General features: G+C 40.3%; 1 protein-coding gene across 7 annotated transcripts in view; it reads left to right on the top strand.

The window, feature by feature from the left end:
* Window positions 1-27,778, top strand: part of LOC104596833 (L-arabinokinase-like) — a 161,273-nt gene that overhangs the window by 55,545 nt on the left and 77,950 nt on the right. For 6 of the 7 annotated variants that reach the window (XR_002022626.2, XR_016076348.1, XM_088888059.1 and 3 more), the window contains one exon: window positions 4,968-5,024. The exons of the other annotated variant lie outside the window; for it this stretch is intronic. Coding sequence is in view for 4 of the 6 variants with exons in the window: in XM_088888059.1 (XP_088744185.1) it covers window positions 4,968-5,024 (57 nt within the window). In the remaining 2 variants the exon portion in view is untranslated. The remainder of the gene's footprint in view (window positions 1-4,967; window positions 5,025-27,778) is intronic. 7 annotated transcript variants of the gene reach the window in all.

Consider the following 27,778-nt stretch of genomic DNA (forward strand, 5'->3'; position numbering starts at 1 on the left):
ATAAGATTGAATGGAAACTTAGGGACATATAGAATAGATGATAAAGAAAGAGAAGTCGTGTCAACATTACCAACACCACAAATGGGAGAAGAGGAATCGTTGGCAAGGGTAACAGTTTGAGATGTGGAAGTTTTAGAGAGGGAAGAGAACACACCTGGAGTCCCGGTCATGTGGTCAGAGGCTCCTGAGTCAATAATCCAGGATGGGGTTTGGATGATAGACAAGCTATACTTGAGTGGGCAAGGGTGGCAGTAGTATGCTGTGAAGTAGTCTGGAGGAACCTCTCATACTCATCACGCGGTACACTCACCATCTCCTTCCCGGAAACAGATGTAGATGTGGAAGGAGTTAGATCTGCCTGTTGGTTATGACTGATATCAACCCCACCAGCTACTGCATGATTGGCCAATGTAGAAGGAGGGCCATGGAGATCATAACAGAAATTCACCGAATGTCTGTCCTTGCCACAATGGGTACACTTCCTTGTAGAGTTACTTTTTCCTTTACCACGGCCTCCCCCTGAGTCACGACCACCACCACGGCCAAATACGGAACCAGCACGACCTCCTCGAGAGGCATGTCCTCCCCCTTTAGTACAATGTTCACCTCCTTTGGCTATCACAAATGCTGATCTGTCAGACTGTGTGGGATTCTCTGTAGGCCCCAAAGAAATCCTACAAAGCCGTGCAAACACTTACTCAAGTGTAGGAAGAGTAGAGCCCCCTAATATTTGGGCCCTAACTGGTTCATATTTTGATTTCAACCCCACTAAGAACCTAGTGACATCTAGTTGTTCCCTCTGTTGTTGCTGAACCTTAACATCTGGAGTGAGGGGATGATAGACATTGAGTTCATTTCTGAGGTTCTTCATACTGGCATAGTACTCTTCTAGGGTTTTATTCCCTTGCTGCAGATCGAAATACTCCTAATAGAGCTGATATACCCTTGTAGTGTTATCCTGCACAGAATAAAGCTTCTTGGCATGTTCCCTTATGTCCTTAGCTGTATCTAAGAACATAAAGTCGGCACTTATTTTGGGTTCCATACTATTCCATAACCATGTCATGATTTGGGCATCTTCTTGTTCCCAGTCATCAAACCCTGAAGAGTCAGCAGGAGGTTTATCTTCCTTCACATACTTCACTTTCCTCTTTTCCTTGAGAAAAACTTCCACTGACATGGCCCATGGTATATAGTTCTCACCATTAAGTTTAATTGAAGTCATCTGCACACCTAGATAGTCAGAGGGAATCACCACACTAGGTTTCTGATCACTACGACCATCTCTAGTTGCTGTCATGATGCTCTTCCAATGCTACTTTTAATCTGAATTCCCGGAAGCCAACTAAGTACTGCTGTCAGGAGTTTGATGTTCCAAACACTACAGCAGTCCCCAAACACAGTTGATAAGTACACAAACTTTTGTTCTTGTTCACACCACTACTAATTTCACAAAATCATGAATCACACTGACATTAATTCAGCAACTCACTGGCTGCATACAAGCCCTCTTGAAGATGCTCAATAGAGATTGAGCATCACAAGCACCACCACACAACCACAGCTGTCACACATGGTATAGATCTGCAGTAACCTGTCATTCAATTCAGGTCACTTTGACCAACAAGGGCTTCAAAACAACTACAGACCAACAAAAAAAAGGTCAAACATACCCTTACACCATTCGGCCACTGTAAACACAGCCTGTTCTTGGACCTTTTTCCAAGAACCAAGGCAACAAACAACCTAGTTCTCTAGGTTCTGATCAGTCCCCGCAGATTTTGAAGGCTTTCAACCCAGAAATACCAACAGCACAAAAAAAAAGGAGGTAACCAACCTTCGATGGAGAGCTTCAGTCGACCATCCACTTCTGAAGTTGTTCTCTTGAAAAAACAGTCAGGTTCTGCGCAGAGAAAGAAGAATAGAGGTGTTCTCAGACCTAGGTCGAATCTGTGTTCTCCATTTTTCAGCCCAGAAAGTAGAAAAAAAAATGAGGTCACGAACAGAAAGGAGCAGGTCACGAATCTGTGAGGAGATTTAGAGAGCAATGTTCTGCTCTGAAACCATGCTTGTTCTGTAGCTACAGTAGTTCGAACCAGGAGAAGAGAAGAAGAAGAAGAAGAATAAGAAGAAGAAGATGAAGTGAACAGTCGAACTTGATAGGTTAAACCCTATCAGTCTACCCTTAATATGGATTAGCCTCTAATTAGTAGTACAAAGACTAAACTGCCCCCACTTAAGTATGGGACAGGAAGTCTCTATTAAGACTGCCACATAAGCACATAACTTAACAGAAATAAAATGACTAATCTACCCTTATTCGGCTAGCTCTAACACATACCAACTGAGCCACCCCTCATCTGGTAGACATGAAGTATAAACCAAAATACTCCATACGTTTTGCTCTATTGGATGGTGGTATTCCCTTCACTTAGTAGTGGGTCCCAATATGACCACCAATGTCATTTGTACAGTCTGAGGACGTCAGCATGTTGTCTAGGTTTGAGAGAGTCTCTGATACCATGTTAGATGTATTAAGTGTTTGGCTGTAACAAAAAGTAGGTAGGCTACAGAAATGTTCTAATTAAAGGGGATTGACGAGTGATCATAGAGTAGTTAAAAGAAGGAATGATTAGGTATGTGGTAATTGTCACCAAATTTGAGAAGCAAGAGAAAGAAATGATCTGGCATTGAACATGGGTTATAGTAGTAGAAAGTGATGTATTACAAACTAAAGGTGATAGGGGCAGACCAAAGAGGACATGAGTTGAAGTATTACGAAATGATTAAAGAGATCATAATTTAACAATGGATATAACATTGAAAAAAATGGAATGACTAAACAGATTCATGTAGCCAACCCCCTTTAGTAGGGAAAGGGCTTAGATGATGATTTGAGAAACAAGAGGATTAATGAACTTTTGGGGAGCAAATTCCACATGGACTTCTAGATCATCCAATCATATTGATGATTCCTTAGATTGTAAAAGTGTAAAAAGACAAACAATGACTAGGAGTGAGCACCCATTTGGCTGAAAAAGAAGGCATTATGTGTGATTAACTCAATATAGGGTTTTAGTGTGCACATATTGTCTGTACTTCTTGTATAGATGATATAAGTACTAATAGTAATAATCTTCCTGGCCTCACCTTATCATCTATTCCACATGCCCCAAGCTTGCACAAATTTAATTTATGTTATTTCCTTAATTAACTGCTTGAATTGTAGTATTTACCTTCTTCCAATCCTATTTGTACTTTGAAACCTAGATACAAAGAGGATGATTCAAGATGGACGTAAGCATGTGGGTTTCTACTTCTTTGGTTTCTCTGAATAGTATTTTGTTACACCTTCTACTTCTTTGGTTTCTCTGAACAGTTCAATGTGTCATCTAAAGTGTGTTTTTATCGCAAAAATTCCTATGTTGCTTATGTTTTCAGTTGTTAAGTGTTATTTCCTAAGCTTTTCTTGTTGGTAGCTTTGTCAAAGTTACAATGAGAAGCTAGTCATCTATGAAAACATGTAGGGAGGAAGTTTTCTTTTTTTTTTTTTTAAATCCTTTGTGAATATACTGTTATGGAACCAGAATAGCAGCAAGAGGCGAACAAGAAGAAAGAAGAAAAGGAGAGAACTGAGAAGAACTAGCCAAACTTCCTAGGGAGAAAATAGAAAGCTTAATAGACCCTATAGAAGTTGGCCCTCAGCTCCCTTTTATATTAAAGATAAAGTAGAGTTGGTTTACAAATATACCCCTGTTTATGATAAAATATAGACGAGAGTGTCCTTATTCATAAAAAACAAATCCTAGACTATCCTGCTGCCCATGTACACTCTCAACATCCTTCATTACTATCCCACAATTTTATTTGGTAATATCTAGTTGACTCTTTATGGATTGGTTCATTCCTTCTGATCTCTTTAGCTCCAGAGTGGTTCATGCATTTCTTAAAAGCCTTTTTTCTCAACTGAAAGTGTATGCTTCCATTCCTACAAAATGTTATAGTGATTGTCCTTTAACAAATATGTGTTGGAAACATTGTTATTTGTGTTTCGTGCCTTAAATTTTAGCTTATATTTGCCTTTGTAAATAGATACAAGATAGTGTTGCTATTCTTACTAATACTTTTAAGGCCTGTTTGTTTTCTCTGAAGTCTGACATCTGAAAGTGTAATAATTACATTAAGAGGTATATTGGTATTGGTGAACTTTTCTTTCCTCTGAACTCTGAATGCAGAGGATATTGTTCTGAATTCTGAAAATTATCAAATATCCATTTTGATCCCATATATGAGAGTTTTTTGCTTGTCTGGTATCATTGGAAAACAAAAAGTTGTATGGTTGCACTTTAACATATAAGAGATAAGAGGAAGTGAACAACTATTTTTCTCTTAAAGTTAAAAGATTCCTCTTAAGAGATAGGAGTTAAGAGGAAACGAACAAGCCCTTAGTATTGGTCGGTTCATATCAGGTTCCCTATTTTCTTTACTTAATTGAAAAGATATTTTTCTTTTCCTTTTGTGAATTGGTATTTCTACATAATATTTGGTGAGCATCTTCTATTTTAGGCCTCAAATCAACTTTAATCCCAATTATTCGGGATTAGATACACAAATCCTATCATGCCATTATGCTCTATCAATTATACCAAAAAAAATATGAAGAGCCAAAATGATTTTGGATTTGTATTCATATTATGTTGGCTAAAATGCCAAAGGTTAGGGCTGTACCCAGTCTATCCTTCCTATGACCCCAGATATCTGGGGCCAACACTGGGTAATGGCCATTATTCATATTGGATTGGTAAAGGTTTTTCATACCAGCTTCTATACTCAGAGTCCTTTACTGAGCTTCAAATAGCTATTATTCATAATAGGTAATGGCCATTTGTGGTGCATCACATATTTCTCTTGAAAATTCTTACACATAGTAATCCTTTCAATTAATTTAGACACTGATACAATTTCAGGTGACTGCTCGTATACTACAGGATACAGCCATGGGAAAATGCTTTGCTGTTGATAAGGTATATTTAAACTGATTTTATGGAGTATAGATTGCTGGTTCTGTTTTAGCATATTAAAAATTCACTTTCCATATCTACCACTTGATTGGGACCTAAGAGATAAGTACAAATTGGTACATCTGATCCTTACCAGTAATATGATCCAGAAGGTTTTATTAATCTACATGGTAATGTTAGAAATAGTGTCTTTAGAAGAACATGGGTGATGTGGGCAGAATTGGCCCTCCGCTGACCTAGCGACATGTGGCATCCACCTTTTCCGCTTGACACCTCAGCGCCAAGCAGTAGACACCTATCTTGCCTAGTCAATTGGGCACACCCCGGAATCAGTCCAAGGCACCTCATACACAACTCAGTCACCTCGACAGGGCGGCTATCAGCATCTCATCCAAGGCCGACTTGTAGTACCTCGTCATTATTGGTCCATGGGACCTCGGCGTGAGGAGCGGCCTCCTTGAGGACTTGTCGACCTGTGGTACCTCGTCAGTACCAGTCGAAGTGACCTCAGTGTGGGCAGCGGCCTCCTCGAGGACTTGCCGACCTGACTGAGGTCCAGGTGGTGACCTGCAAGATGTCCTCGCTGACCTCTTCCTTAAGTAGGTTATTGTTTCTGATTTCTTCGGGATCACGACGCATGACCATTACACCCATCTTTTTGTATTGTTCGCATAAGAGTTGATCAAACGGACTCTATCCCTCTCCTTCAAACATGGTGAGCGTGGTTTCCCGGGAATCTCGGACGCATTACAAGAAGATCCTAGTTTCTTATGCCTATATAAAGGCATCTCCTCCCTGAGAGAAGGTATGTGTGATTTATCTCTCAAACACTAGTTCTCTCTCTTAGCTCTCCAAAATCTCCAGCTCATTGACTTAAGCATCGGAGTACCCACCCCGGGTAAAGCAGCTCGGGCACTCTGACACTGTCTTTTTGCAAGTCGACCTGGCGAACTCGCCAGCTCGGCGTCTGAGTTATCCTCTAGCAGGGAGCAGCCAGATCGTGCATCATCAATGGGTATTCTTGAGATTTTACATGTTGTATGGTCATGTAATTATTTGCAGTTTGCACAATGATGCAAGGGTAATATTGTAAATATCCTTTATGTTTGGAGGGTTGGGTCTCTCATACCAAATCCTTCTCTTCTTCATTTCTTTGTTCTTATTCTTCTCCCATCTCCTTCTTCTTCCAACCCTAAGACCATAGTTGTCAAGGCAACACCTCTGGAATAAGGCGCTCATGGAGGGTCACCTTAGTCACCTAGGGGATCAGCATCATCATTAGTAGGTCCATCAAATTTTCCAATTTTGTATTACTTGTCCTTTGCCCTTTTATCTCTTTCCTATTGGAGGTTTGTGTCATTTGTCTCCTGTCTTTGTTCCTAGGTCTGTTTAGGAAGCTCTTGTCTCGTAGATTGGAAGACGACAATGAATGAGGAATTTCATGCTCTTGAGGTTAATCATACTTGGGATACCACTTCTCTCCCTCTTAGAAAGAAGGCAGCTGGTAGTCATTGGGTTTAAACAGTTAAGCATCGACCTGATGGTAGTGTGGATAGAAATCTTACAATTAGTGGCTAAACATTATACTCATGGCATTGATTACATTAATACCTTCTCTCCAGTTACTAACATATGCTCTCTATATATTATTATATGCTTGCTTGCCCACTATGATAGGATTTTATTTCAATTAGATGTGAAGAATGCTTTCGTCCATGGTAATCTTTTTGAAGAGGTTTATATGGAGCAACCTCTTGGATATGTTGCATGGGGGGGGGGGGGGGAGGGGGAGGTTGGAGTTAATGGTTTGGTTAGCATTGGTTCAGTTCTAGGTTTGAAAGAAGGAGGAAAGAATAGAAGAGAACAAGGAGGAAGGAGGAAGAGAATAGAGAGAACGACTGGAGAAAATCTCTCATCCGACTACCTTTTTATTTATATTTTGTGTCTTGGTGTACAAAGACTATTATGTCCCTAATTAAGTATGGGGCACATAACTTAGAAAAGATAAAAAGGGACAATTTAACTCTAATAACATAGCAAAAAGACAAAACTACCCTTATGATTGCCGACTCTAACACTCCCCCTCAAGCTGCTGAGTTTATGTCATATAATCCCAGCTTGTTACATATGTAATCCACTCTCCCCTGAGTCAACCCTTTTGTAAACAAATCTGCCCACTGATTTTTTGAATTCACTTGTTTTGTAATTTTTTTTTGGATCAGAAACGGTAACTTTCATTAGACAGATTAAGAGAATACACTGTCACCACCCAGCAAGGGTGTTTACCCCAAGAAAAGTACTTTTTGATTACAAAACAGCCCAAAACAAGTTTTCCCTGAAAGTTCCTTGCTTTGTAAGAGTGTCGGCTAGTCCATTCGCTGACCTCCTTGTCCACTTGAACAGTGCCCCAACCTCCCTTACTAAGCAGTTTATTTCCCTTGTGAATTGTCGATGTACCCATGCCCCCAAGTTATGTGACTACAACCACCCAATTAATAGTTTAGAGTCCCCTTCTACCTCAATCTGGTGTAAGCCCTATTGTTTAGCTAGTCTTAGACCTTGTAGCAAGGCCATAATCTCTGCTCTCAAAGAGTCTCCATCACCTATCGGACCTGAATAAAGTGCAACCAGTCTACCCTTCCTGTCTTTGAAAGCTCCTCCCACCCCAGAGGGACCCGGGTTTCCTAAGGAACTTCCATCGAAGTTCAGCTTCACCCATTGATGTGCAGGAGGGATCCATTGCTCCTTTTGCACAGACCTCAATGAAGAAGAGTTTGCCACAGTGTACCATCCTCTAAACAAATCATCAGCTATATAATCTTTAAATAAAGGGGATGCTTTAAGACAATGAATGACCTTGGTAGATATGCAGTCAATGATTTTCTCCTTAGATCTTTCAGAACCCTGGAAGATCCTATTGTTTCTTTCTTCCTAGATTGACCACAAAACAGCTGCTCTTGTTGCTCTCCACATTGCTCTCCCCTTCTTTGGAGGTCTAAAGAAGTTCGGAACAAAGAGTCTTACTACATCTGAAGGAGGGTCCACCTGCATCCAAAGAGAGAGGAAAACCAATTCCAAACAAGGGCTACAAAAGGAAAGGATATAAATGTGTAATGGTCTCGCCACAGGCCAAGCAGAGGCTACACACGTGGGGTGAAAGGCAGTAGTTTGGGGGTACAAGGTTACACCAAACCTCCTTTGTTGGGAAGGTTCCTGCCAAGTTAGATGAATGGAGAAGAGCATTGTAAAAAGAAGCACTAGTGAAAAACCCAGAAGGAGAGGCTGACCAAATTCTACCATCCAAGCAAGACTGATCAAGGAATAGAGTATTAAGAAGGTCAATCAGATCATCAACCATACCCATTTCAGACTCCCTCAACCCCCTTCTCATACCCAAATCCCAAGAGTTAACATTCAGATAGACAGAGGAAATGGTTTTTCCTTTATTCAATGAAAGAGAGTAGATGGACGGGAATCTGTCTTTGAAGGAGACATCCCCAAACCAGACATCTTCCCAGAATCGAACTTTATTCCCTACACAAGCATCAAGTCTGATAAACGGATGAAATGAGGGCAAAATTCCATGGATAGCTTTCCTTGGAGATGACCGGGATGCCCTAGGGTCAAGACCAATATCCCACCTGTTTTCTGCCACCCCGTGTATACTCACTATCACTATGTGCCACAAGTTGTCCTGTTCCAGAGGTAGTCTCCATAACCACTTTCCCAACAAGGCTGTGTTCCTTAACTTTATGTTTCCTATACCCAACCCTCCACTATCTCTACTTCTAGAGACCACCTCCCACTTCACCAAGTGATCTTTCTTTGTATCCCCTGGTTCCCATAAGAAATCCCTCATTAATTTCTCCAGTTTAAAAGCTACACTAGTGGGGATCTTGAAGGTAGAAAGGAAGTAAATTGGTAGTTTTTCCAAAGTTGATTCACATGTGTTGTAATTATCACTCCACTAGCACCTTTTGTCTTTCAAAGTGGCAGTGAACTTTTATGTGCTTTGTTCTCTCATGGAAAACTGGATCAGAAGAAATGTGGACTGCAACTTAGTTGTCACATTACAACTTCATAGGATTGTCAATTCAGAATTCCATCTCCTACAAAAGGTTCTTCAACCACACTACTTCACATGTAGTGTGTGCCATGGCCTTGTATTCAGCTTCAGCACTACTGCTTGCTACTACGGTCTATTTCTTGCTTGTCCATGTCACCAAGTTTCCCCCAAGAAAGGTACAATACCCTATGGTGGATCTTTTGTAAAAATTTGAGCTAGCCCATTCGATATCTGTGTAACCCTCTATCACAAGACTTCCTCCAGTCTTGTATTACAAGCCATGACCTGGAGCTCCCTTCAAATATTGGACAATCCTTGGAGCAAAGGCTCATAATATTGAAACAGTCTTATATGCCAGATGGGGTGTATCGACTTGTATCAAAGTTCTCCTTTCATTGGCACAAGTTAATACCATGCCTCGACCTTCCAATTTCTATTCCCAAGAAATAATTTAGTTTACTAAGATCTTTTGTTTGAAAGTAATCGTGTAGAAGAGCTTTTAATCAATCATCCCCCACACCATCACTAGTACTTGTGACAATATCATCTACATATACTAGCAACAAAATCTTTCCAGCTTTAGCTTCATAGCTGAGCACGGAATGATCAACTTGACACTGTTTTATACCAAAGTATTTTACTACTTCACCAAACTTTCCAAACCACACACGAGGAGATTGTTTCAGCTCGTAGATTGCCTTCTTAAGTCTACAAACTTTACTATCCTCCCCCTGAGCAACAAACCCTTGTGGTTTCTCCTTATATACCTCCTCAAGAAGGTAGCCATATCAGAACTCAGACAAATCCAATCTTGCCAACTAGAGAGAAAGTTTATGTGTTGTCAACTCCATATAACTAGGAGTAACCTTTAGCCACCAATTGATCCTTCAACATTTCTATACTACCATCTGATAAATACTTCATAGTATACACCCATTTACATCCTACAACATGCTTACCAGGAGGGAGAGTGGTAAGCTCCCACGTGTGATTATGTGCAAGTGTAGAAAGTTCTTCTTTCATCTTTGCACAACCCTACAGAGGTAATAGCTTCTTGGACATTCTTAGAAATACAAAAGGATAAAAGAGAAACAAAAAGTCAATAGGAAGCAGAGAAGCGAGAAACAAAAATATAATTGGAAATGGGATGAGAAGTACAGCTATGTTTACCATGTGATCCTTGAATAGTCATTTAGAAAAATTACAAAATATTTCTAACCAATATATGACACAATTTTATTTGGACCCCACACATCTGAATGAAGTAAAGAAAATGGACTCAAAACCCAACTACTTACTCTAGGATTAAAGGGAATTTTGTGATGTTTCCCATACTGACACGACTCACAATCCAAAGAAAAAAGATGATTCAACAATGGAACAAGTAACTTGAGTGCCTTGAGAGACAGTTGACCAAGCCTACTGTGCTATTGGAGAGGAGTGAGGGAAGATTGGAGCTCTACTTTTGGACGACCACCATCAAGATAATACATTCCACCACTTTCAGGCCCTTCACCAATCTTTCATTTCCATCTTGAGATCTTGAAAAACACATGAAGAGGGGTAAAAGGTGATGGAACAATTAAGAGACTTAGTCAATCTACTAATAGACATTAGGTTAAATGGGAACTTGGGTACATATAAAACTGAGGATAAAGATAAAGATGTAAGGTCAACATTACTAGCACCACAAATAGGAGAGGTAGAACCATTAGCTAGGGTAACTATTTGGGATGTGGAAGACTGAGAGAGAGAGAGAGAGAGAGAGAGAGAGAGAGAGAGAGAAGAAAACACACTTGGAGTCCAAGTCATATGATCTGAGGTTCCATAATTGATAATCCAATGGGAAGGTTTGGATGTTAAACAAGCCATACCTGAGTGAAAAAATGTAACTGTGTTCTGTTGAGAGGAAGCTTGAAGAAACCTGTCATACTCATCATGCGGGTCACTCACAATTTCCTTTCGAAATGCACTTAAAGGTGTGGAAGGTGTCTAATCAGCTTATTGGTTCTCACTAACTGCACCACCACCATTTGTCACAGCCAATGTTTAAAATGTCGATGTCGGGGGAAATATAGGTCATCCAAATATAAGAAACATGTCAAAAATGTTTGAAATATCGTATGGAACTAAGGTTATAGAACGGTATTTTATGAAATGACAAAAGAAGCATAGGCACACCTTTTTAAGTTATTATCTTGTTCCAAATTATTAAACAAAAGTAAGAAACTAAGGTTATAGACAAAAGAATATGTTCTGAAGTTGCCTTGTAAACCTTAAAATTTAGAACTTCATGATAGAGTTAGTTAAAGTAAAATTTAAACTCATAGAAAATGTAACAACTGGTTGTAATAGATCAGCCAAATAATCTACTACAAAAACAAAAACTATTATTTAACTTCATCTTTGAAATGAATATTGAGCTAGCTCAAAGTTGTAATCATTGGTAAGTTAGGTGGACAATAACTTGTTACTTCACATATCTACAATATTGTTACCAACTTATGTTATAATACTATCTCTTGTACTCCACATAGTACTGATAGTGTTCACTAGGGAATATGTCAATTCTAGTAAAATTTCATGTTGCTACCCATGGAAGTGAAAATGGAAATATGTTGTGGATACTATCTCTTGTACTCCACGTAGGTCTAGTAGTGTTCATTGGGAAATGTCGATTCCAGTAAAATTTCGTGTTGCTACCCATGGAAATGGAAATATGGCTTGGAAATATTAGGGAAATTAGGGACATTTTAAACAATGGTCACAGCATGATTGGCCCACCTAGGGGGTGGGCCCATAGTTTTCAAGGCGCCAAAGTGAGGCTAGGCGGCAGGGGGTTTAAGTAAAAAACATATATCGTAGGGTAGTTTCCTAGGTTCCATAACCATATTTCCTTAATAACTATCCACAGTTTTCATAAGAAAAGTATAAACTTCATGTTAAAGTATAGAAAATCAACATAATCCAACATATTCATGAGAAGAAAAAGAAGAAAGAAAAAAATTCAGAAAAATATAGGGGCTGAACGCCTATTTTTTGTGGGTTCAATACAATAGTGTGTTGATTAGACAGCATTTTAAGTTCTTCCTTATTGGTTCAGCTTTTTAAGTCTTTGTGGGTTCAATACAACACTTAGCATTATTTATGTTGATTAAACTCTAACGAATAAGGAAATAATAAAAACAAAGTAATATATAAACACTCAAAATGAATATTTTAGTTTAATAATGTTTATTTTATAATTATAACCTCAAAAAGCTAAGAATATAAATATTTTATAACAAATTGTATAAGATTGATTGGTGATTAGGCTAGGCGAGCCTCCAAGGGCACCTTGTCACCTTGAAAACTATTGGTGGGCCATGTATATCATAACAAAAATTGATAGTATGCCCCTTTATTCTACAATATATGCACTTCCTAGGACCATTGCTCTGTCATTGACCACAACCTCGCTTTGAATCTCGACCTCCACCTCTTCTACCAATACAATTAAGCATAGGACCACCTCGGCTCCCTTGGACTCCACGTCCACCTCCACCACCTCTATTCTCACAACCTCCCCCTCTTGCCACCACAAAATCAGACCTATCAAAGAGGGTAGGACTCTTTGAAGGTCTAATAGAAATTCTCTAGAGTCGGGAAAAGACTTCATCAAGAGAGGGAAGAGCAGATTCACCTAGTATTTGTGCTCTAACTGGTTCATATTCAGATTTCAATAGCACCAAAAACCTCCTCACATCAAGGAAATGAGTGTGTAGCAAAAAATAAGGCAAAAGGGTGGATAGGGTGTGGTGTGTAAGTTGGATCTAGAGAAGGCCTATGACTTTGTTGATTGGTCATTTCTTTTGGAGATTCTAGAGAGAGTTGGCTTGGAGGAGAGATGGAGATTGTGGATTAAGGGGGTGTTTGAGTTCAATGCATTATTCAATCTTCATAAATGGTGTAGCTAGACTTCTTTCCAGCAAAAAGAGTTTGAGGCAAGGTGACCCCTTATCTCCCTTCCTTTTCACCCTAATAGTAGAGGTGTTGAGTAAAATTGTTAGAATATTAGAGTTATGTTCGGCTGATAAGAGTTCTTATTAGCCCATTCTTATGTTTAACTTATCTTGTAACTGGGCTTGTGTTAATGGGCCTAATCCTGTTTAATGTTTAAGTCATCTGGGTGTCCCATCACTAATCAGGGGCATCCCAGTAATTTCTTGTACCTTGTACTATATTCATCTATAAATAAAGAACTGGTCGACTGGCTAGTACAGTTCGACATTCTCTTCTTTTCTGTCATTCTCTTTTCTTCCTTGCTACTTCGAGTATAGCACTTCAGATTACATGGTATCAGAGCATTAGCTCCTTCCTTGTTTCAGCAGGCGCACTCTCTTCTCTTGCTGTCTTTTCATCTTCTCTTTTTCCTTTTCTGGGTTGCTGCAGTGAAGACCTAGGAGTGTAAGAGAGTAAAGCAAGTTTGAACCTAGGGTTTCTCTTGGTTGTAGGACTCAAGAGAAGTAAGACCCAGAAGTAGATGTCCTACTAGATTATCTCCAGCAAATAGTAGCTATTGGGCTACTAAGAGAGGTCTGTATAGGACAGACCTAGTTGAGGACTGTTTTCAGCAGTCCTAGCACTAGCCGAAAGAGGGAGAGCTTCCTCTACAGTTGCAGCTTCGTGCTCCAGCAAGACTTGCGCAGAACAAGTGGTAAAGACTTAGCCTTCTCTACAGTTGCAGCTTTGTGCCCCAGCAAGATTTGGGCAGAACTGTGGTAACTTCAGTTACAGATTCTCTTCAGGTCGGTTATCAGTCCTACTTTGTGAACTTCAGTTACCGCACTGCACAGTTACTTCAAGTTGCACAACAAGCCCTAACTGAAGTAACTTCAGTTACTAGCACTGTGAACTGGTTCAGTTACAGCCCTGTACTTGCTACTTCGGCCAGTCCTAAACAGCACTGCACAGTACCCGAACTGTGAACACTTCTACCAGCACGGTGAACACTGTGACCACTTCGGCCAGTCCTAAAACAGAATCACCTACAGCACTGTGAACAACTCTTGGACTGAAGTCAAGATGTCCTCACTATCCGGTGAAGTTTCCTCTAGAGATAACAGACTTGTTACAAGGTCCTCAAACCTGGAAAACCCTAATCTGCACAGCTTGCAGATTACAAGTGTGCTGCTAGATGAGTATAACTTCAGAGAGTGGTCTATCTCAGCAATGCTGTTCATTACCTCTCGTGACCTCACAGGCTATTTGGATGGAGACAAGAAACAACCAGAAATTGGCAGTCCTGAATACACCGTGTGGCGTAAGGAAAATGCCACAGTCATGTCTTGGTTGCTGGCCTCTATGACTCCTAGGGTGGCCAGAACTGTTCATCACTTCCCCACAGCTGCTAAAATTTGGGAGAAAGTATCTAAGACATATGGCCAGAAAAAGAACAATGCTAGAATTTACAGGCTGAACCAAGACATTGCAGCCCTAAGGCAAGGAGACATGTCCGTGGCAACCTACTTTGCAACACTGGAAGGCCTCTGGGAAGAGCTTGACCACCATTTGATTTTGGATTGGGAAAATGCTAATGATAAGGGGAGGCATGATAAGCAGATTGAGGAGGGCAGAGCCTTCAAGTTTCTGGCGGGTCTTGACCCTGTATATGAAGGTATAAGGTCACAGATTCTAGGGAGAGATGAATTACCTGAGCTTCACCATGTCTACTACCTGGTGAGGAATGAAGAAGTAAGGAGAAAGGAGATGCAAATTGACTCCCAGACACAGTCAACAGAACAACCTGGAGAACATTCAGCCTTAGTCTCCACTAAGGGGAATAGATTTTCAGACAAGAAGTCCCTCAAGTGTACACATTGTGGTGGTGAGAAACACACAAAGGAGAAATGTTGGGTCCTGTACCCTCATCTGAAGCCAGCTGCTCTGAGAAAGGACAAAAGGCAACAGAAGGGCCACATAGCAAGTGGGAATCTTGCCACCAACAACAGTAGTGACAACTCACAGAGTATTCAAACAGTGTCATCTTCCACCGCAAGGCAGGCTGCCGACTCCTCTGGACCAAGTACTTTGGGCTTCACAGCTAGTGAGGTAGAGGTTCTCAGTCGGGCATTAGCCCGTCTGAAGAACAATTCTTTAGCTTCCACCTCTCTTGCCAAATCAGGTACAGCCTCTGCATTTAGTGCATCTAGTTCCATTAATTCTACCTCTTGGGTGATTGATTCCGGAGCCACTAACCATATGACACATATGTCCTCCTTATTCTCCACATATCATTTGTTGTCTGGCCAGGATAAGATGAGAGTAGCTGATGGGTCCCTCTCCACCATCTCTGGAAAGGGGGTGGTTGACCTAAGCAAGGATCTCTCTCTTAAATCAATCCTACATGTTCCTCGTCTTACCTCAAATCTGTTGTCTGTTTCAAAGCTTACAAAAAACTTGAACTGCAGTATAACTTTCTTTCCTTCTCATTGTGTCTTCTAGGATAGATTGACGAGGAGAATGATTGGGAGTGGTCATGAGTATGGGGGCCTCTACTACTTTGATGAAGATGTCAGCTCAGCCATGCAAGCTTCTACTACTAGTCCGGAGAGTGTGGAGTCAATAGCTAGGCTGCACTTGTGGCATGCTAGGCTAGGTCATTTGTCCTTTTCTTCCTTAACAATGTTGTTTCCCGAATTATGTAAGGGCATTTTGAGTCAGAGTTTAATTTGTGATGTGTGTCAAATGTCAAAACAATGTAGATCAATGTATCCAATTTCTAGTAATGAAATTCAAGCCCCTTTTGACTTGGTTCATTCTGATGTTTGGGGTCCTTCACCCATTGTTTCCATCGATGGCTTCCGTTACTTCATCAGTTTTATTGACCATTATTCTCGGTGCACTTGGATTTATCTGTTGAAAGGACGTGAAGAAGTTCCCCGGATAACTATGATGTTTTGCAAGATGGTTGAAACACAATTTGATAAAAAGATCAAGCAATTCCGTTTAGACAATGCAGCTGAATACTTTGAAAGATCCCTGAACTCATTCATGGAAGATGCAGGCATGTTACATCAATCATCGTGTGCTTACACCCCTCAGCAAAATGGGGTCGCTGAGCGCAAGAACAGACATCTATTGGAGACAGCTCGAGCCCTTCTTTTCCAACACAATGTGCCCAAGCAATATTGGTCTCAAGCTGTACTCACTGCATCATACCTGATAAATCGGATGCCATCTAAGGTATTGGGTATGAAGACCCCTTTCTCTGTTTTGTGTCCCACTCTTCCAGAATTTCCTCTTCCCCCGCGGGTTTTTGGTTGTACATGCTTCATACATGTGAAAGATCCAAAGAAGACCAAGCTGGATCCTAAGGCTACAAAGGGAATATTTTTGGGGTACTCTCCTACGCAGAAGGGGTATAAGTGTTATGATCCTGTCTCCAAGAAAAAATATGTCACCAGGGATGTAGTCTTTTTTGAGTTTCAACCCTATTTCGGGTCTTCTCAGAATCCTCTTCAGGGGGAGAGTAGTGGGTTGGAAGAGGATTCTCATTCTCCCTTCTTTTTTGTTCCCATTTCAGCACCTTCCACTACTACTAGCTATAACATTCCGGGTCAACCTAGTGAGACTTCCACTGTGCCAGTTGCTTCTCCAGATTTGGCTGATACTTCTGAAGGTTCCAGTAAAGAAGAGAAAGAGATACTTACATACAGTAGAAGGAAGAAGGCCCCTCAACCTCATGATTGCAACCAGTTGAACTCTGCAATCCAAGGTAATTCGGATTCACTCAATTCAGATTTGGATCTTCCTATTGCTCTCCGTAAGCCTGTTCGTTCTTGTACCACTCGGCATCCCATAGCCGATTATGTTTTTTACTCACACTTATCCCCTGCCTATCATTCCTTTGTGTCTGCTCTTTCCTCTGTAAGTGTCCCTTCCAGGTATTCAGAGGCGGCATCTGATCCAAGGTGGAAAGAAGCCATGAATGAGGAGATGAAAGCCCTAATGAAAGTAAGGACATGGGAATTGGTGGACCTGCCAGAAGGGAAAGGCATTGTTGGGTGCAAGTGGGTATTCACAGTAAAGCACAGGGAAGATGGGTCAGTTGAGAGGTTCAAGGCCAGACTCGTGGCAAAGGGGTTTACACAAAAGGAAGGAATTGACTACAAGGAAACCTTTGCCCCAGTAGCAAAGCTCAACACAATCAGGGTTCTACTGTCACTAGCAGCAAAATTCTCTTGGGAACTTCATCAGCTGGATGTGAAGAATGCCTTCCTAAATGGTGATCTTCATGAAGAGGTATTCATGGAACCCCCACCTGGATATGATGTTGGAAAGAAGGTATGTAAACTAAGGAAAGCATTATATGGTTTGAAGCAATCTCCCCGGGCATGGTTTGAGAGACTTTGTTTGGCCATGAAGAAAGTAGGGTACACTCAGGGCAGTGCAGATCATACATTGTTTACAAGGAGACAGGATGACAAACTTACAGCACTCATTTGTGTATGTGGATGATATGGTGATTACTGGAAATGATGTGAGAGAGATGAAGAGGCTGAAGGAGTTCTTAGCTTCAGAATTTGAGATCAAAGACCTGGGAAATCTGAGATACTTTCTTGGAATTGAAGTTGCTAGATCAAGAGAAGGAATGTACATATGTCAAAGAAAGTATGTGCTAGATCTCCTAGAGGAAACAGGCATGATGGGGTGCAGGCCAGCAGACACTCCAATAGAACCAAGCCATGGATTACAAGAATCAATGGGTGAGGAATACTGTGATAAGGAAAGGTACCAAAAGTTGGTAGGAAAACTGATATACTTATCCCTTACTCGGCCAGACATTGCCTATGCAGTGCATGTTGTCAGTCAATTCATGCACTCACCAAAGACCCCTCATATGAGAGCAGTGGAAAGAATCCTCAGATACTTGAAGACTTGCCCAGGGAAAGGAATTTTATTCAGAAAAAACAGCAGACTTGAAATTGAAGCCTACACTGATGCTGATTGGGCTGGGTCTGTTGGAGACAGAAAATCAACCTCAGGTTACTGTACATTCTTGGGAGGAAACCTAGTCACATGGCGTAGTAAGAAGCAGAATGTTGTGGCTAGATCAAGTGTAGAAGCAGAATACCGAGCTATGGCATACGGGGTTGCTGAACTCTTATGGCTCAGGACTCTCCTTAATGAGCTTGGTATCAAGACAGAGGGTCCTCTCAAGCTGTATTGTGATAATAAAGCTGCTATCAACATTGCCAACAATCCTGTGCAGCATGACAGGACAAAACATAACGAAATTGATCGACACTTTGTTAGAGAGAGAATTATTTCAGGTGAACTCTGTGTGCCTTATACTCCATCAGAAATGCAGATTGCAGATGTATTAACTAAAGGGCTGGCATCAACGAAGTTTAGGGACATACTTGGCAAGCTAAACATGATTGATATCTATGCTTAGCTTGAGGGGGAGTGTTAGAATATTAGAGTTATGTTCGGCTGATAAGAGTTCTTATTAGCCCATTCTTATGTTTAACTTATCTTGTAACTGGGCTTGTGTTAATGGGCCTAATCCTGTTTAATGTTTAAGTCATCTGGGTGTCCCATCACTAATCAGGGGCATCCCAATAATTTCTTGTACCTTGTACTATATTCATCTATAAATAAAGAACTGGTCGACTGGCTAGTACAGTTCGACATTCTCTTCTTTTCTGTCATTCTCTTTTCTTCCTTGCTACTTCGAGTATAGCACTTCAGATTACAAAAATGATTATCAAGGTCGACAAAACAACCTGTTTAGAGGGTGATGGATTGGATGTCTTGAGGTGACGGTTTCTCATTTGCAATTTGCAAATGATATCATTCTTTTTTTGTGAGGGTGGTGATCATGAAAATCTTAGAAAATTAAAAGAGCTTATTAACTCTTTTGAAGCCATCTCAAAATTGAAGGTGAATTTGGGAAATAGTTGTATAGTAGGCATCAATGTGGAGGAGGAAGATTTGGGTAGTTTGGCAGAGATACTAGGGTGTGAGGTTAGACAATGGCTTATGGAGTATCTTGGATTGCCTCTAGGAGTGATCCCAAGATCTGAAGTGTTTTGGAAACTGGTGGTCTAGAGATTCACTAAGAAGCTGGCCCTTTGGAAGAGGAACTACATTTCGATGGGTGGGAGGATTACTCTGATTAGAGAAACTTTATCCAACCTCCCAATTTATTTTCTGTCCACCTTTAGAATACCTTCTAGGATAGCAGGTCAGCTAGGAAAGCTCATGAGGGACTTTCTCTGAGAGCATAGGATAAGAAGAGGGACCATTTGGTAAAGTGAGAACAAGTTAGTAAAGCAAAGGAGAAGGGGGGACTAGTATAGAGAACTTGGTTCTTAGGAATACAACCTTATTGAGAAAGTGGCTCTGGAGGTTTCTATTGGAAAGAGATAGGCTATGGCACAAGTTCATTGAAAGCATTCACGGGATGATGAGCAATGCTAGGATGCAAAGGTGGACCTCCTCTACCTCAAGTTCTCCATGGAAAGAAATCCAAAAGGTATACCCAACCTTTATCACTTTTAACAGGTATGGTGTGGGGTGTGGGTTGAGGATTCTCTTTTGGGAAGATATATGGATGACTGATGCTCCTATTAGTTCCCTTTTTCTGGGTCTTTATTCAGTATCTGACCACAAGAATTGTCCAATATCAAGATTTGCCACTTTTTCTTCAGTGGGTGTGAGTTGGGATTTCGGGTTCATAATGGGGGCTGGGAGATAATGAATGTGAGGCCCTTATTCAGTTATTGGATAAAACTCCAGTTTGTTTTCTTGATCCAAACCATGGAGGACACTAGAATATGGAGTACATCCCTGATGGTATATTCACTTGCACCTCATTTTTCAATTCACTCTTACAACCTTTGGAGGTGGGAGAGAATTTCCCGGTGAAAGAAATTTGGAGTAAGCCCATACCACCTAAAGTTCAAGCAATGTGATAGGAGGTTTTTCTTGGAAAGGTGAACACCTGTGATATGTTTCAAAAGAGGAGACTGAATATATGTCTGTCCCCACATATGTGCTTTCTTTGTTTTGCAAATGGTGAATCCTTACCCCACTTACTAATCTCTTGTCCTTTTGTGTTGTATATTTGGGAGTATTTTTGTTCTCTTTTTGGTTGCAGGTGGATGTCTCCTCAGGGTGTAGTGAGCCTCTTCAGCCCAAATTTCCTAAGGCAGCCAACAAAAAGAGGAAGAACAATGTGGAAGGCAGTTAGAGCTGCTGTAGTATGGTCTATTTGGGAGGAGAGAAATCCAAGAATATTTAATGAGAATATTAGGTCAAAGGAGGAATTAATAAAAATTAGAATGGCTCATTGGACAAAAACCTTGGACATCTTCCATTGTTTTACGACTGATATAATAAGGGCTTGGAATGAGGTGGTCTACTCTTCAAAACAAAAGGAAAGAGAGATGATGGAATGGAATCCACCACTGGCTGTGTATTCAGGACCCATAGGAGAAGGGGATTCTCTTAAGGCTGAACTGATGGCGCTGTTACAAGGCCTAAAACTTGCTAAGAATTCCAATTTCAGAAACTTGGAAGTTGAAGGCAACTCAAAACTCAAAAGTGGTTATTTCTTGGATCACTTCTAGTCACAATGTTCCGTGTGTTTACAGACATGCCTTAAGGTATATAGACATCTTGAGAGGGGACATGAATCCTTCCTCCAATTGGATTCGTAGGACGGCTAATGGATGGCCGATGCTCTAGTAAAGAAAGGGGTTTTGAGGCAGCAGTTATCCTGGGTTCTATTGTAATTTAATTTTTGGACATTTGTATTTCCGGGTGGATGGATCCCCAATCTGTTGTAACTTTTACCTCCCATTAATAAATTAATCATTTTTTTCTGATAAAAAAATTATCATATAAAATTAGGGTAAATCCCTTAAACCTCCCCTGTGATTTCAGAAAAGGTCTTGAAAGTTCCCTCTTAACTTTGGCCTGCCATTAAACCTTCCACTGACCTTTGGGGATAAAGGGATTCATACATCCCTTCTGTTACTTTACCATTAGAAATCTAACAACTGCTGATGTCATGGATATAAGCATATTATAATGCCAGTTGTTCTCTTATGTAAAATCATTAAATGTTTGATGACTGAAATACCCTTAAACCTTTAACAAAAAAAAATACACCTTTAAATCTTTAACAACAAAAAAATAAAATTAAATACCCTTAAACCTCTCTTTACCCATAAACAGCTTTCTTTATGTTGTAAAAAAAAAATGAAATGTAAAACATATTTACTCTATAAAATTATAACCTTCTTAAGTTGCTAAATTGACATGAAATTTCTCTATTAAATACTTATTACATTAGTATAATTTTTGAAAGTATTGAAGTTAATATAATTGAAATACTAGTATATTAGATATGTTGATTTGCTGTGTTTTGAGAGGAAATTTAATGTTATTAATAAATAAAATTGCTATTTTTCAAATTACTATGCATTCTGAATTGTTCAGAAAAATAAAACTAAAGAATGAGGAAAAACTTGGTTTTTTTATTTTTTCAAATTCTAATGCCTAGGAATTTCCTAGGTGCTCGCCTAGGCAGCTTCACAGTTTAAATATCTGAACCACCCTTTATCTCTTTGGTTTTTGAGGTAAGAGCAACTTCACAATTTCCTTTTGTTTGTGCTGTTCAGCCGAACTGAGAAAAGAGGAATGTTTGTTCTGTAGCTACAGTAGTTCGAACCAGGAGAAAAGAATAAGAAGAAGAAGATGAAGAGAACAGTTAAACATGATAGGATAAACCCTATCAGTCGACCCTTAATATGGATTAGCCTCTAATTAGTAGTACAAAGACTAAATTGCCCCCACTTAAGTATGGGACAGGAAGTCACTGTTAAGACTGCCACATAAGCACATAACTTAACAGAAATAAAATGACTAATCTACCCTTATTCGGCTAGCTCTAACACTCCCCCTCAAGCTGGAGAATATATGACATATAATCCCAGCTTGTTACATATATAGTTCACTCTCCCTAAGCTTAAGCCTTTTGTAAACAAATCTGCCCACTGATCACCTGAGCCCACATGTTCTATGCTTATCTCTCCAGTACGGACCTTCTCCCTCACAAAGTGGCAATCAATCTCTACGTGCTTTGTTCTCTGTTGGAAAGTAGAAGATTGACTCTCTGATTGATTCTCCATAATTTTAGGTCCATCTATTTAGGAAACATAATTTCCTAGAATCATGGGATATCCTAGAATCATGGGATATTAATTGGAGAATCCCACTGATATAGAAATTAGTTTTTTTGGAAAAGTTAGTTTCCTATTTTATCACCCTGTAAATTAGCTCTGTAATTCTATATAAAGTTGTGTATATGCTCCTTCCAAGACATTACAATCAATTCATTTTTCTCTCAAATTTTCACATGGTATCAGAGCAGGTCACGACTTAATCCACACATAGTATCTCTTTGGTCATCTCTACTGCTGGTTCAAGAACTCTCAAACAGTATTTGGGAGGTTCTTGAGTGTCCTTGATTCTTCTTTGAGATCGGCTACAGATCTGAACTCTACATTTTTACTTCTTCTAGACTGCTGCGCCATCGGATTCATCCTTTTTTCTTGGATCTCTTTGTAGAGACATCAGATCAGTCTGAAATTTTAGATCTGGTGTTGCCCAGAGCAGATTTACTGAATCCCTTTGGTTTGGTTTGGATCAGTTTTGATTTTGAGTGGTTTCAATCCACTCTTCAGTTTAGTGGAGCATTACAGTTACCTTTTTTTTTACATTGGCTGAAAGATTCTTTAGGCCTTCATCGCCAACCCTTACTAAGTTTTTCAGACCTTCATTGTCTGTTTTTCTCTCTTTCTTGAAGCCCGCCCAATATGTCAGAAGCCACCGTATCAAATACCACTGCACAATCCGAAGAAGTTTCCTCACATCAAGCATCTGGCGACCTGCAAAACATTCAGGAAGCATATAGGTTGAACGGGAAAACTTATTTGAAGTGGTCTCAGTTTGTTCGAACATATTTAAAGGGAAAAGGAAAACTTAGCCATCTCTTTGGGACGGGACCGAAGGAAGGAGATCCAAGATTTGATGCATGGGACGAAGCTGCCTCCATGATCATGTCATGGTTATGGAATTCAATGAACCCTGAAATCAGCGACACGTGTATGTTTTTATCCATGGCTAAAGAGATCTGGGATGCTGTTCGACAAACATATTCAAAAGCACGTGATGCAGCACAAGTGTACGAAATCAAAGTCAAGACTGGAGCAACTAAACAAGGTAGCAAGACAGTTACCGAGTATGCAAATTTACTGCAAAACCTGTGGCAAGAACTCGATCATTATCGGTGCATTGAGACTAAATGTGCAGCGGATGCAGCAATCCTAAAGAGTTTTATCGAAAAAGATTGCGTTTATGACTTTCTTGCAGGACTCAACGCAGAATTTGATCAAGTTAGGGTCCAGATTCTCGGCAAAGAAGAGGTACCATCTCTAAATGAGACTATTTCTCTGATTCGTGCTGAAGAAAGCCGTAGGGGGGTTATGCTTGAACCCCAAGTACTAGAAGGTTCAGCCATGACTACAAGGATGGAACAATCGAAAATACTGGAAGGAATGAAGACAGATTTGTCCTCTGCACGGGACAACAAGGAGTCTCTTTGGTGTACCTATTGCAAGAAACCAAGGCACACCAAAGAGAAGTGTTGGAAGCTGAATGGTAAACCGTCAAATAGGGAATGGGGCTACTGAGGAGGACAGCAGAAGAGTCGAAGTCAAGCTAACTTCACCACAAATCAACCAAGCCAAGAAAAGCCTCCGGACAAGACCGAGTTCAATAAGGAGGAGATCGAAAAGTTAAGGGGGCTTCTGGGATCGTTGGAGAAACCTAGTGGTACAGGCTCTCTTGCAATCTCAGGTATGTTTTCTATTCCTCACGGACTAAATTTCTCAGATGAACCTATTAGAGATTTATGGGTTATTGACTCAGGAGCCACATATCACATGACTCACTCCTCACTACATTTTAGCACTTATACCCCCTGCCCAAGCAATCGAAAAATAGCCATTGCAGACGGTTCCCTTACTACCGTAGCTGGCCTTGGGGATATCCATATTAATCCATCACTTACACATAAAGTGATATATGTGTGTGAATTTGCAAAACACAAGCGTGTGCCCTTTCCAATCAGTAACAAGAGAAGTTCAGTCCCATTCTTTTTGATCCATAGTGATATATGGGGACCCTCCACAGTTCCAAATGTGTCTGGCTCACGATGGTTCGTCTCTTTTATCGATGATTGCACTAGGGTCTCTTGGATCTTTCTTCTTAAATCTAAATCAGATGTAAGTAGTGTACTCCCAAATTTCCATAACATGATCCAAAATCAGTTTGGGGTCAGAATCAAAAGATTTAGATCGGATAATGCACGGGATTATTTCAACCAAACTTTATCCCCATATTTTCAAAAAGAAGGGATTATCCATGAATCCTCCTGCATTAATACTCCACAACAAAACGGAGTAGCAGAAAAGAAGAATGGTCATCTACTAGCTGCAACCCGAGCCTTACTTTTCCACCAGCATGTTCCAAAAACCGATTGGGGGGAAGCTGTGCTTACAGCCGCATACATTATAAATCGATTACCTTCGAGGGTGTTGGGATTTAAAACACCAATGGAAACACTTTCTCAATTTTATCCCGATCTATGTACAACAAATAATCTCACCCCAAGAATCTTTGGATGCACTGCTTTTGTCCATGTTCATACCCATAATAGAGGGATGTTAGATCCAAGAGCCATCAATTGTATTGTTGTGGGTTATTTGTCCACCCAAAAGGGTTATAAGTGTTACTACCCACCTACTAAAAAATTCTTTGTCTCTATTGATGTCACTTTTGAAGAAAAAACACCATATTTCACTCAACCTTATCTTCAGGGGGAGTCTTTGTCATTCATTGAAGATAAGGACAGAGAATTGTTCCCGCTTGGTCTACCTATAGTTTCTCAACACCCAAACTCAGCATATATACCAGTTCAATCCATATCTGCACCTATCGAACCACCTCAAACCAAACCAACTTCTTCACCCATTCATACCAGACCCATGACAGAGAATGATGAACTTTGTGACTCTATGAGTTTGCAGGTATATATTCAAGAAGAAGAAACCAGGATCCTAATCTTGTGCAGGTTCAAGATTCAACTCCTAATCCTGAGAATGAGGTAAATACAGTTCTAGAAATTTCTTCTAAATTAGCATCTAACCAAGATCTTCCTATTGCCCTTAGGAAAGGCACAAGAGAATGCACAAAACATCCCGTATATCCCTTAGCAAATTTTGTGTCCTTTAAAAAATTCTCACCATCACATAGGAGTTTCCTAGTTAGTCTAAACACCATTCATATTCCTATTACTTTATTTGAGGCATTATCTGATGAGAAATGAAAAGATGCTATGAGAGAAGAGATGCAGGCTCTAGATAAGAATCAAACATGGGAAATTGTTGACCTACCACCAGGAAAGAAACCCATGGGCTGCAAGTGGGTTTTCACAGTAAAGTACAAGTCAGACGACTCTTTAGAAAGATACAAGGCAAGACTCGTGGCAAAAGGATATACACAAACCTATGGTGTTGACTATCAGGAGACATTCGCTCTAGTGGCTAAGATGAATTCGGTAAGAATTTTGTTGTCACTAGCAGCTAACTTCGACTGGTACTTGGAGCAATTTGATGTAAAGAATGCTTTTCTTCACGGTAAGTTAGAGGAGGAGATATACATGGATATTCCTCCAGGCTTCAAAGGAAATCTAAAAGGAAATAAAGTTTGCAGGTTGAAGAAAGCACTATATGGTCTCAAGCAATCACCTAGGGCGTGGTTTGGAAGATTTACTAAAGTTATGCTTGCCATCGGATACAAACAAAGCTAGGGAGATCATACACTCTTTATAAAGCATTAGGATGCAGGGGGAGTCACGGCTCTTCTGGTATATGTTGATGACATAATTGTGACAGGAAATGATGAAAAGGAGAAGGAAGCCTTGAGAAGATGCCTAGTCAGAGAATTTGAAATAAAAGAACTTGGGAGATTGAAGTATTTTCTAGGGATTGAAGTAGCTCATTCCAGAGAAGGCATCTTTATCTCACAACAGAAATATGTAACAGATCTTTTAAGAGAGACAGGAAAGTTAGCATGCAAACCATCCTCCACACCGATTGAGCCAAATCACATATTGGGAGAAGCAAATGAAGATCCAGCCGTGAATAGGGAAATGTACCAAAGATTAGTAGGAAAACTTATATATCTTGCCCACACAAGGCCAGACATAGCATATGCCGTGAGCGTGGCTAGCCAGTTTATGCACAACCCGAAAGAGGTTCACCTACAGGCGGTCTATAGGATACTACATTACCTAATGGCTAATCCTGGCAAAGGAATCTTGTTTAAAAGAAATACTGGATTAACCCTAGAGGCATACACCGATGCAGATTATGCAGGCTCTCCCATGGATAGGCAGTCCACTACAGGTTACTGTACGTTCCTTGGAGGAAATCTTGTGACATGGAGGAGTAAGAAGCAGAATGTGGTAGCTAGATCAAGTGCGGAGGCAGAATTCAGGGCAATGGCTCAGGGAGTATGTGAATTACTATGGCTCAAGATAATTTTGGAAGACCTAAAGATCAGATGGGAAGGTTCAATGAGATTATTCTGTGACAACAAGTCAGCTATTAGCATTGCTTACAATCCCGTCCAACATGACAGAACAAAGCACATTGAGATAGATGGGCATTTCATAAAGGAAAAGCTGGATAGCGGATTAATTTGCACTCCATACGTCTCAACGAATGGTCAACTGGCAGATGTGCTGACAAAAGGGCTTTGCAGTGTGGCATTCCAAGGACTTATCTCAAAGCTGGGAATGAAAGATGCATATTCACCAGCTTGAGGGGGAGTGTTGGAAAGTAGAAGATTGACTCTCTGATTGATTCTCCATAATTTTAGGTCCATCAATTTAGGAAAGGTTTACACCTTGTCTTGATCTCAAAGCCGGTTTTGCACCTAACAGTCCTGTTTCATCCAGCAGATCAAGAACATATTTTCTTTGGAAAAGGTTTACACCTTGTCTTGATCTAGCAACTTCTATACCCAAGAAATATTTCAATGTCCCAAGGTCTTTTGTTTGAAAATGATTTTGCAGAAAGACCTTTAGTTTATCGATCCCCAATTTGTCACTACCAGTTATGACAATATCATACACATAGACCACTAATAAAATCTTTCCGGCTTCTGAATTATAGCTGAACACCGAGTGGTCAACATGGCATTGTTTCATTCCAAAGCTCTTCACCACTTCACTAAACTTCCCAAACCAAGCACGAGGCGATTGTTTCAACCCATAAATTGCCTTTTTCAGTCTGCACACCTTACCATCCTTCCCCTGAGAAACAAACCCAAGTAGCTGCTCCATATATACCTCCTCCATAAGGTCACCATGAGGGAAGGCATTTTTAATGTCAAGTTGAAATAAGGGCCAATCATACATAACTGCCAGGGAAATTAAGATACGGATGGAGCCAATCTTAGCCACTGGAGAGAAGGTCTCCATATAATCTACTCCATACAATTGTGAATAACCTTTAGCAACAAGTCTGGCCTTTAGACACTCCACACTACCATCTGGCAAGTATTTAAC

This window comes from Nelumbo nucifera, chromosome 5 (genome assembly GCF_055504915.1).
Source record: "Nelumbo nucifera cultivar China Antique chromosome 5, China Antique-T2T, whole genome shotgun sequence".
In the NCBI taxonomy this organism is placed as follows: domain Eukaryota; kingdom Viridiplantae; phylum Streptophyta; class Magnoliopsida; order Proteales; family Nelumbonaceae; genus Nelumbo; species Nelumbo nucifera.